The following is a 12,208-nucleotide window of genomic DNA, read 5'->3' as shown; positions in this document are numbered from 1 at the left end:
TTTGCATTTTGGATTAACATAGATTGGATTTTTCGTGTTTATCTTGGAATATAAAAATCAATAATAGGAAAACAACACAAAATCCAATTTTATGGCTATATTTTAATGGAAAACGGCTCTTTTTTGGGTTTTTTTAAACCTGCTACATATATTGAAAAAGGAAAAATGCCTTTTTTTTGGTTTTCCGATTTGCGTTTCAAAATCGGAAATAGAATGAACGGAAGGTACACGGACCAATAAAGAGCACATTAGCAATGCTAACGTGAATGGGGATCATGATACAAATATTAGAAAAAGAGACATACAGGTTTTGATTTCTAATTCAAGAGATGAATGAACATACTATTTCATAAAAGAGCCATTTGTCAAGTTTATTTAACCTGCCATATTCAAATACTGACTTCCCTGTTATCTTCCCATTTCCACATTTATAGCCACTGATGACTGCTTAAGTGTAATTGTCACATCATTCTTGTGATGTTGGACTGTCACCGAAATAGCTCGAAAAGTATGTACTATGGAAGGCTATGTCATCTTTAAACTGTGACATAATTCTTGTCAAAATATAAAAAGTAAGCAATTAAGAGGGTGCGTTCCATTTTTAACTGTGCTGACTGCTGTGCCTGCTCTGATGATGAAAGAAACTAAGGCCTCTTTCACTCCTATAATCACTACATTTTAAGCTTTTCAGCAAACATTGCAATATGTTGTTTGCTTTTGGATTTTTTGGTCCTTGACATTTATTGAAAGGTCCACTCTCGTCTGATTTCCTATTGCTGCTATTCATTAAGTTGCTCCTAGTAGTTGTCAGAAAATGATAAAAAAAAAAACAACAACCTTAGCTGTGGTTGTAGTACCTCTCCACTGCAATACCACACAAGCAGCTGGTGTTGCTGGCAGAGGCTGACAGTAAGCTTTGGTGCCCTCTGCTGGTATATCTGCTAACTGTCACATGGACCTCAGTGAAACACAATTGAAAAGTTCAAGCTTCAATTTTATGTTCAGGCTGACACTAATAATGAAACATATCAATTTGTTTATTATTTTTGACAAGTACTCTGGTACACAAAACTATTGTAATACGTTGTTTGGTTATCCATAAAAGTAACAGAACTTAACAAAATGCAAAAAATGCCTCTTCATGGCCAAAAATTAAGCCTTTTCATATGATTAATATAATAACTACTACTACTGCATGTGTCTCTTACTCCAACAAATCACATGTCATAAAGCACCTATGTGCATTATAACATCCTCGTAGCAAATATCAATATGATGCAAACAAAATTTTAATCCATTGTGCTTTCACATTGGAAAATATTTGATTCCTTTATGAATCCAAACCATGTGCTCCCTGCGATAAGCAGGAATGTGGAAATCGAGACCGTTGTTGGAGCCATGCACATCTTAGGCCTTTGTTCAAAACATCACATGTGTTTGAACCGGATCCATTTATATTCTTGGTCACTTACAGTTCCCTTCTTAATAACAAATAAATTTACCATGTTGAATCGCAGCTTTATATCATGTCAATGTACCACACACTGCTTGAGAAAAACACACACGCAGTGAGTCAAGGAGACAGGATGTACAGCCTAGCCTTATCCCTGAACACAGAGCAGTCGCCTCAGCTGGGGTTTATAGTATGTAGAACCTGGAACAATGGGAGGATAACATGCTACAGCCATGTCTTTGGATTTACTGTAGCTCTGCAAACACAATAAGATACAGTCAGCGGCCCAGGTGGCTCGACTTGGTGAAGTGGCTTTCCACTGTGTTTGACTAAGTTGGAGGCAAAAACACTGCTCTGTTCCCCCAGGTTTATGCTGATATTGGAGCACAGGATAAATTGTCCTTTTGATGAATAAGAGACAACAAAAAAAAAAAATATTTGAAACAATGTAATGTATGATCATTATGGTGTTCAATTTACTGGTCAAGTAATGATGTCACAAAGAGCTTTGCATCATAGTTGCTGTACTGTTTTTTAGAGGGTATCTGAATTATATGTAGACGCTGTTGAAATTAGTTGAAGATACAAGAGGCAATATGCATGGTACTGTGGCTTTTGACCATTTGTAATTGGAATCATTTGTGATAAAGTCCTGGCTGATGATCGCTACAAGGGGAGTGATTTGCAAAAAACAGCCGTATCAAAAGCTGCTCTTGTCAGCTGTCACGTCCCTGTGCGCTGGTTGCACGCCACTGTCACTCACTGTCACGCCACTACAGAGAGGCACAGAGACTGAAAAGAGACGTTTTCGTCCGGCTGTGATGCAAGTCTATTTTTAACCGAAAGCCATCAAGTGGGAGAGTACCGCAGAGTAATGAGCAGCTCTACAAATTTATTTTTTGGCTTGTTGTAGTTTTTGGAAAGATCTATTTTCATTTACCTACAATAAAAAGCTTCGAAAAGGAACTCATCCTCCATAGTCCTTATAAAAAATCCCTGACCATACTTGATTTGAATATTTTTGATTTCATTTAAAGAGTTAAAAACTCCAGTCACTTAGAATCTACAAAGCAGCCATTGCACTTTCCACATCCTCACAGTTTGAGAGTGCAGTGATCACAGTGAATACAGAGTACTATAGGAGTCTAAGCAGAAAATAGAGTTTCTTTGGCCAATGTAATATGCTTTTGAAAAGGCTTCTACAAATACAGGTCTCTATTTACTGTAGCCTAACATGCAGAAAATATTAAATCTGCAAAATGTCACTTCAGATCAGCAGTCATGTGGATGCCATCATTACTTTCCTCATAACTTCAAAAACACTATCAAATTGATTACAATAATTAAGCCCTTTCATCTTTTATTGTTAAGTATTCTAATAGTTCTGGTTAAAATTAATTGGTAATTCAAATAAGCACATGACATTCATTTATAATACTCTACATGTTTAATCAAAATGGTGATTATAATGGACTTACATGGGGCTGATTTAAAAACTAAAAGGCAAAATTCATAAATGCCAGACATCAATCATCATGTTTTAAATGTAAGGGCAATTAAGGATTTAATCAAGATTCTTTTTTCCATGAGTCATTTGACTAAACTTTTTAAAACATATTTCATGTTTAATATAGTGTAGTAAGAAAAAAATATGTGGGAATTTACATATTTATATCTTATAACTCATATCACCACTACAAACAAACTGCAAGGACCAAAAGTGGCTTTTATGGGACTTTCACAACCCCACGTGTGAATGCAACTGTTGCTGTTTTTGCATGTATTAAGTGGGCGTTCATATGAAAATATTGCTTTGCTTGGGAAAACAAAATTACATCAGTACAGTAAAAACCAAAAAGGTGGCAGTTTGAAAAAGTTGGGAAAACAGTCTTAACTTCATTAATTGAGTAAACATTAAAAATACAAGTAAAATAAATTGCCAAACTAGCATGACAAACACTTTACAGGTTGGAATGAAACCAAAGATTTTTTGTTTGCCTCTCACTTGTGAAAGCCCAGCCATAAGGCAAACAGCCTAACAGTCTGTACAGTAAGTAGAGTATATAAATAACAGGTGGTCTCCAGAGCCTGAGGGACCCAACTCCTGAATATTAGATTCACACTTTTTGTGGGGAAGAATCACTATGATACCTCGAAAAATCTCCAGTGGGCACATGTTCAACCTTTGTTCTCTGCTAAGCTACATGGAAGAAAAAAAAAAAAAACATGGAGAAGAAAGTGAAAACCAAAACAACATTTCATCATTAATAAGGAGCAACTGTGATGTCTTTCACAGTAACTGCATTTATCTGAAAACAGATCACGACACTGCCGAAGAGTGACATATAGAAACTTTGCCAACTTTTTCATCACAAAACAAACTTTTTCTTCACTCTTCCATTACAATCGACTGATTAACAAAACATCATTTCCACAGGGGCAGCATCTTACCCAGTCTCATTTTGATTTCACCGTTTTTGTTCCAAGAGACAACAAGAGAAAAACGAATGCCATCATGGCACTCTCCAGATCTCGCTGGTTAAGATCCAGATTCTCGAGGTTCCAGCTGCTGCAGAATCACATCCAGTCCTCAACTGTCTCACTCTCATTCGGATACACAAGTTAACAGATGATGCAAGCTCTCACATCCGATCTGATGTCAATCAAACTGAATAAACTAATCATCAAAGTAGATGCAGAGCATCAAGATGCAACTAAGATTATAGGGTGTAAAATTAAAGCTTGAAATGATGTTGAGTTGAGCGAAAAGCTGAAAACAAAAGGATTAAAAGCATAATGTCAGACTTCATCATTTGGCCATATGTGCTGTGTATGACTCATCGTGATAGTTGAGTCAATTAGCAGCAAAGTCAGGTTAATCAAACAGGGAGGGAACTTATTAAATTAAACTAGATTCAAGGACAGATGCAGAGGCTGCCGGAGACTTCGGTTTGATGAGTGTCAGACAGAAAGTTCACCTGACAACTGAGGAAACACACAACAAGAGGCCAAAATGATCATAAAATAAGTTAATCTCCATAAAGATCTGTCACATTTTGTCAAGCATATCCTTTTTCAATGCTTATATGGTTTATAACCTGATGTATCTTTTGCAAAAGAAGGAGGGGACTTGTAGTTTTTAGTGCTGGAGGTGTTCAAGAAAGAAAATACAATGATGAGAGCAACAGATGGAAGCCCTGAATCATGATAAAACACCTCAAGAAGCACTTTTTCTCACATTTCTTACAGAAAAATTGACAGACGATAACCTTCACAACAGATGCTTCAGACAATCTCACACTTTGTATACAGCCCCAGCAGACTACATGCTTTTAAACTGACACGACAACAAGTGGTTGATGACTGCCGAGAAAAAAAAAAAAAAAAAAAAAAAAAAAAAAAAAAAAAAAAAAAAAAAAAGCATCCAAATATGAAAGCAGTTTGCCTTTTCCTTACCGTCATAGCCGACTTCTAATAAACCAAACTGCTCCAGCACCTTAACAAAGAGGACCACAACCACCAGCACAGCAATCATTTCCAGTCCCTCCAAGTTCATAGTAAACATGTCGGACGGGTCACAGGCTGCCCATGGCTCAAAACGCAGAGCTCAGCGAGCGGCACTGTCTGCAGGCCATTTAACTTCACTTAAGAGCCGTGCATGTCTGGCTCTGATGAGAGACCGCCACAAGTCAGAGAGGGAGGGAGGGGGAGAAGAAGTGTGGAAGAGAAAGGAAGGAGGGGGGTGGGGGGTGGAGTGTCAAGGATAAAGACGAGGGGGCGTGAGGAGAGAATGGAAAAAACAGGCGAGGAGGAAAAAGGGGAGAGGAGGGATGAACCTGAACATATTAACAAATAGAAAGCGGAAATGATGGACGGAATGCTAAAAAAAAGGAGAATGAGAGACAGTGGTGAATGATGCACCAGTTGCTGTGGGATACCGAGCACAGTTTGGGTTTGGATGTGTGCAAAGGTCAAAAGCATTGAAGTGGTGATTTTTTTTGCTTTTTTGCTTCCACATGACAAGGATCAAGACAGAGGAGCTTTACTCAGCTGCATAATTCTACATGTACGCACATTCATTTATGTTAGCCTGCAGAAAAATATATGTATCACTATATTTTTTTAGCCATACTTGCGGATACAATTCTGGTCTGTTGCCATCACTTTGGTCCAGACTGAAATATCTCAACAGCTATTGGATGGATTGCCATGAAATGTGTACAGATGTTCATGGTCCCCACAGGATGAATCCTGATGACATAGGTGATCCGTTGACTTCCTCTGGCGCCAAAAGCAAAATATTTTGTTTCGACGTGTAAAGAAATGATTCACCACTGAGTTATTTGGATGCCAGTGGTGTGCTGAGGCCTATGCTTATAAATGTAATGTTTAATTTCTCAAAAACAGTGCAAGCACACATTTTTATTTTGCCTGCACAAACGTGCATGGACGATGCAGAAACGAATCTAAATGGTTTTTATTAATATCCTGATCGTATCAGGTGCCAACTTCAAAATTATACAAACTTAGACTAAACACTTATGTTGTTAGTCAAATTACATTTGAATTCTCAGATGAGTCTGAAAGACTGGCTCGTTAAGTTTATCTTATCTGTTTCCATGTATGTTCAATAAAAATAGTGTAAGTAATTTTCTGTGTTGAGGTGTTTCATTCTTCGACATTTATTACTACAGTTATCTGGGCCTCCAGAGCCATTCAAGTGTCAAAAGCTTCTGGTAAATGAACACACGACAAGGCGAACATGAATAACCCTATCTATAATGCTATTAAGGTTCTTTTCAGCTATTAAAGTTATCCACCGTATTTGATATGGGTCCGGTGTCACGCACTTGTGAACAGCACAACTGCTGAAAAAATTCCTTGGGGAAACACCATCCTGTATACCTGTATTTTGTCTTTCCTTGTCTGGCAATAATGCATTATATTAAGAATCACTCTTGATTAGGACACAGAGGCTACTGGCTCCTGAAAGAAAATTACAAGGGGCTTATCAAATACCTCTGTTGATTAAAGGTCACATCATGTATGGATTGTATGTTGTTGCAGTAGTAAATTACAGATGGTTTTCATTTTAGCCATGACAGATTTCATATTTCATAAAACAGATGAGATGTCCATTTTATTCCACAAAATAAACAATATAATACACACAATAATATATACAATTCACAGTATATGTATAAAATGTCTGCAGATATGAATCTTTCAATGTCTGATGAGCGAACCCAGCATCTTCTCTGTAGCTGTTTGACAAGCTGAACAGACAGCGATAATATCCCCCATATTATCTCTATGATCGCAAGAGAACAAAAGGAAGGTTAAATATGGCTGGAAACATATCTTATCATGAACACCGACTTCTCTCTGAATAATAGCAGAAAATTACAGCAAAATTGCTGCAGTCATTTCACTGGCAGAGAGAACACCTTGCAATTCCCACCAAGTGTGATGTGAAAAGATTTCCAATATGTCCCACCTTTAAATATTTACTCTGTTAAAGAACTAATAACGGCTATGATTGACTTGAGACTCAACAAAGAAGCTGTGGGCGGACTGATCAGTGTAAAATGTCAGCTCGTGAAAAATAACCTGCATTTGTGACCTCACCATCACACCGGGACTTAAAACAAAGCACGAGACCGTAAGGGAGAGATGACAAGGGAGAGGTCAGAGAGAAAGACAACATGGCAGAGAAGAAAGGACTCAGAGGTTGCGAGTGGAAGTATGCCTCCGGTCAGCGGCAGGTGGCTGCCAGAGATTCTCTCAGTAGATAACAGCATTTTTTTTTGTTTTTCAAAATGCATTATGAATACGATAAGGTGTACGAACATGTACTGTATATAATGAGTCTTCATTCCACCTATGATATTTGTGCCCAATTCCTTCACTGCCTCACATCCTATAGACGCTAAAGAAGGTACTTCCAAGCTTAAAATGGGCTGTATAAACTTATGACATTCGGCTGCCAAAAACAGATGAAAGGAGAGTCTGGCTTCAATCAGATCTTCAAAATGAGCCAAAAAAAGCTAAATATGTCTTTCATGCAGAGCAATATCCACCACAGCCTCGTACGAAAAACACAGGAAGACGATCCTTCCAAGACGCTCTTTCACATGCTTATCAAGAATAAGTGACAATGTAGTTTATAATTAAAAGCTGCGCCAGAGATAAGGGCCCTTGCAGACCCTCTCAGGGATGGAACTGATCCCACATTCATCTTCACAGCCCATCAGCTCACAGAGGGTTGTTAGGACAGCAATTTACCATGGAAACAACCTCTGTGCTGTGTATGCTACTGGGCAGCTCACTTAGCCCACTATCAGTTACTTTTCTTTATTTGTGGCAGCTGAGGAAGAGACAAATATAGCTCGCGAGCCCCAAGAGGGGGTGTGCGTGTGTATTTGTCTGTGTGAGTGTGTGTGTGTGTGTGTGTGTGTGTTGTCTTTGGACAAGACAGGACAGGCAACTGTGTAGGAAGCTCCTAGAGAACAGGGGTTGCAAAGGTGAAAAGAAGGTGTGATAGAAGTCTCCCTGGTAAAAGATCTAGAGAGACAGAGAGAAAAGGAACTTCAAGGTGTTTTAATTCAAAATGATGGACGATGGAAGATTTTACTTTTAGCTTTTTTCCCGAGATCGTGATTATTACTTTTTAACACCAATACCAGATCATGACCTAATCTCAAAGAAAACTTCAAACATCTGCTCTTCAATCACATCAGAACTCTGCATCGGGTGTAATCAACGCTCCTGGTGAATGGTAATGAAAATAATCAAGGTCTGTGCGTGTCATCAGCACACAGTATGCTGTATCAATCAGTGTGTGATTGGTAATGAAGGTAATTGCCAGTGCGGATCATTGTGGTGTGTTGGTTAAAGCTGCGAGGAAGCACTTTACTGTAGGTCGCAGAGAACGTCTGCGGCACCTGCAAACTCACAAACTGCTTCATGAAAAATACACTTAGGTGTAAGAGTCTGCCATGAGCAGCAAAATAATTTCCTATTAAAATTGTGATAATGATTCTGTTGCTGTCTTTCCCTTATCGTTAGCAAATCCCATTAAATGACCAAAACCAGCAACAAGTTTATCTCAGTAACAAGTATTGCCTGTGTAGCCAAAGTTTGTTGCACTTACTTTCTTATTCCTATGTGACAGAGAGCTCCATTATTGTCTAAAAACTATAAAAAATCTGCCACATCACTGCACTGGTGACATGTTCCTTCAGTACCATGAACATGGGCACTGTAGTTTGTTTATTTATGTATTTTTTTTCCCTCAATCCCATAAACGTGTGCTGCTGTAAATACTCACAACAGCACCAAATGTGAAGTAATTTGTACCTGAAAATAGTCGCAGAAAATGTTTTTTGTATATGATCAGCCAAAACTCAGGTCCCAGCTCTTTCAGCAAACTATTTGGCTTTTTTAAAAAGAAACACCAAAAAAAAGTCCTTTCATCACAATTTTCAGTCCTTGATTTGTCAATTAGCAATTTTCCTGTCTCACCCTCCAGTGCTAACCATCTACTGTGTTTACACTATCTGACGCTGCTTGACAAATAAAAGCAATAGAAACTTTCCGGTTGTGTACAATTTCTCAACAAGGTATTAGGCAACAGCATTCTTCTTCTCTTTGTATACAGGCCTATTTAAACTGAAGTGACTACAACTGTGATTAGTGGAGCTGCAGTAAAACATCCTCTTAACATAAACAAATAAACACAGCAAAAGGAAAAAACTGTTTGCTTATGTTAAATGAAGTTACAATTGGATTCCCATATCCAGACAAAGCACAGAGCTGCAGCGCGGTGTTAGAACAAATTAATGTCCTCCATTTGTTTGGAGAAATTACTCAAGAAGGCCCCAGTGGCCTGTAACCTTCAAACAATATGGTTAATTGCAAATTAATGTGATTTGGCTCTTGTTAAATTGCCGGTAATGGATCACAGTACAATGAGTTTCCAGTCAAATCTGTTGTGTAAGACATTTTCTAGGAAAGAGAACATAACCTAATATAAAGTGCTCACATGTAATCGAATCAAACAGTCTCTCTTTGTTTTATAGACACCAATATTAAAGGGCATTCAGGGCCTTGCTACGAAAAAAAGGTCCTACATGAAAAGTGAGGTCTTAAATAAATATAAGTTGATCCGAGTTGTCTTCTGTTTGTTCATGTTCAACAGGTTTTCATCACTGTTCAATGACCAAACACAATTAGATGCCTCAGAAGAATTGTTTTTATCTTTTGACATTCTGACCACACTGAAGAGGTTTTGAATGACAAGACCCAAATTTATAACCCTGATTCCAACAGTGCATGATAATAATGCTGTACACCGAAACATGGAGGCCCGTACATATTACAATTTGCAATAAACTGTTGCAACAAAAACTACAACTCTCAGCAATCGTAGACAAAAAAAAAAATCCATCAAAGTACACAACCGTTGGTTTAATTTCCTTCTCACCACAAGAAGCCTGTTTGTTTGATTTTGCTGCCATCAAGTGGTAACAGCAAGAATGAACAAACCAAACCTCTGAACCGAGGGGAATAGAGCCACGAACTGATAAATGGGTCAAAATTGCTTTTCGAGAGCAGGTTACTGGATATACTAAACCTGAAGCAGCTTTTACATTTGTTTTCATTATCAGTACATTAGAATATGGTCAATATGTTTTGTAATATCATACTGTTTTCATACGTACTGTCTTTATCAATTGATGTATGGCTCATTTTCCTTCAGGGTTATTCCCAGTTTGATATGAGGATAAGGATATTCTTTTATGAGGATATAAAATGGACATTCTGATGCGAGTCTCTCAAGTGTTCGAGATTTGCTTTCCCCTTTTTATTGGGTGATCCGGCCTGTGCCTTTCATGTGAGGATGTGTTGTTTTCTAATTCTGAATTTGAAAAAGGTCTGTGACAAAAGCATTGAGTGGGAATCACATGAATGTCCTCACTTGGTCTGCAAACACACTGCCATTCAAACAACAGTATTACAGAGAATTATTATGGACCCAAACTGTCTACGGTGGGGAATGAGGTGTTAAAGCAAACCCGAACTGCACCCTGGGGTGTCAGTAAGCATCTTCAGCTGCTCTGAGGATGCTGCAATGATCCACTGTGAACCAGATCACTGTCTGTACATGGCAAAGCCCTCTTTTCTGCACCTGCAGAGCTTCCCTGAGCGGGATACTGGTCATTAATCCAGTTCTAAGTGAGCTCTCTTAATACTGGTCACCGTGCCTTTTGGGAATGGAGTGATTCATTTCACAGAGCAAACTGCGGCACAATGGGAAACCCAAAACAAGCCCAAAAGCCAGCCAACGTGGCTTCGCTTTTCAATTTAAATGCTAATTTAAAGAACTGAAAAACCAATACTGTATAATGACACAGTGACTTTGAACGGGGCTGAGATTACATGTTGCTGATAACAAAAGAGAAAAAAAAAAGAAACCGAGAGGGAAGTGAACGCTGCATAGGTGACCCCTTCCTCGTTTCCTCGTGTAAGTGTAGCCTTTTGTGCATTTGCATATCACAGAATGGGCATAGCTAAAGTCTTTTATATGCCATGTAGCTTAATGAAAAATCAATGACATTTTCAATCTGTTGGGAGAAGAACTCAATTTCATTTTGAGACAATTTTCCAGTGGGAGACTATAGATATCCATATGCCTTTTTAAAATGCAAGGTAAGCCTCATATCAGGGACATGCTGGAAAGTAAAAGACCGGTCTTACACTAAGTGCTGCTCTGCAGTCTAAGACAGTTCAGAGTAATGCATAAAAGACAATTAAGTTCTTCACATCATCTACCCTATATTAATGACCACTGGGCATTTACCAGAGTCCTTAAAGGACTTCTCTTTGGCTGGCAGTTAATACTGTGATATGGATAAATAGACTTGTACCTATGAAGAGATGAACAGAGTGCTTAAGATGCATGCGCTTACTAAGTGTTTTCTCAAATCTCTGTCGCATTGTGATGCCCACCCGACACTTCTGAACAACATGAGTACTTCTGTGAGAAATGCTTCATGTGACAGATGGGTTGGAAAAATTTAATGAGATCAAATCAGAGTGCTTTTTTAAATTTTTTTACAGTATTTCTTTTGACTAAGAGACTTTCTATGAATATAGTTCACACAGTGGAAAGTCTCTTAGTCAGTTACTCAGTTTTTTGAGACCAAAGAAGACGAACATTAATCAAGGATTTTGACTGAAAGATGCTGTTCGCAGTTCAATTAAACCTGTTTTCAGAGCGATGCTGGAGCCTACAGAGAAAGTGTTGTTATGATCAGCCAGTGAATCAGAAGCTCAGAGCTTGTTTATTTTATACAAAGTATGGGTATGGCTATCAGCTCCACATTTTCAACAGTGCATGTCCTGTTTTTCATTTGATCAGATTTGGCCATAAGCAAGCATGGTGACTGGTGGTATGGCTACCCCCAAAAATGACAGCTGCTCTCCCTGTGGTCGGCCGAAGTCTCCACTCAGTTCTGTAAACACCAGAAGGCCTGGAAGGAGACGGGGCCAGCAACAAGAACTGTACGTGTGTTAATGTCACAAGGGAAGGAAAAAGCTTAGACATCAACTTAGTTAACATTAGTTATTATTCCAGCTTGGTGATAATGAACCAATAGTGCTTTTATGCAAAAATCAGATAACTAATTCAGACTTTGTGGAACAAATTTCAACAGGGTTTTGTTCTCTTTTCAGCGACTGAAAGGCATCAAC

At 38.4% G+C, this 12,208-nt stretch overlaps 1 protein-coding gene across 4 annotated transcripts in view; it reads right to left on the bottom strand.

Moving 5' to 3' along the window:
• The window catches only part of kcnip4a (potassium voltage-gated channel interacting protein 4a), a 119,882-nt gene that overhangs the window by 43,445 nt on the left and 64,229 nt on the right, over positions 1–12,208 (bottom strand). The window contains exon 1 of one of the 4 annotated variants that reach the window (XM_023421066.2): positions 4,910–5,100. The exons of the other annotated variants lie outside the window; for them this stretch is intronic. Coding sequence (XP_023276834.1) covers positions 4,910–5,018 — 109 coding nt within the window. The 5' untranslated portion in view covers positions 5,019–5,100. Of the gene's footprint in view, positions 1–4,909; positions 5,101–12,208 lie in introns of those variants that run through there. 4 annotated transcript variants of the gene reach the window in all.

This window comes from Seriola lalandi, unplaced genomic scaffold (assembly GCF_002814215.2).
Source record: "Seriola lalandi dorsalis isolate HSWRI2012SDOR001 ecotype SW California unplaced genomic scaffold, Sedor1 jcf7180002054663, whole genome shotgun sequence".
NCBI lineage: Eukaryota > Metazoa > Chordata > Actinopteri > Carangiformes > Carangidae > Seriola > Seriola lalandi.
This window is presented reverse-complemented; position numbering and strand designations above follow the sequence as displayed.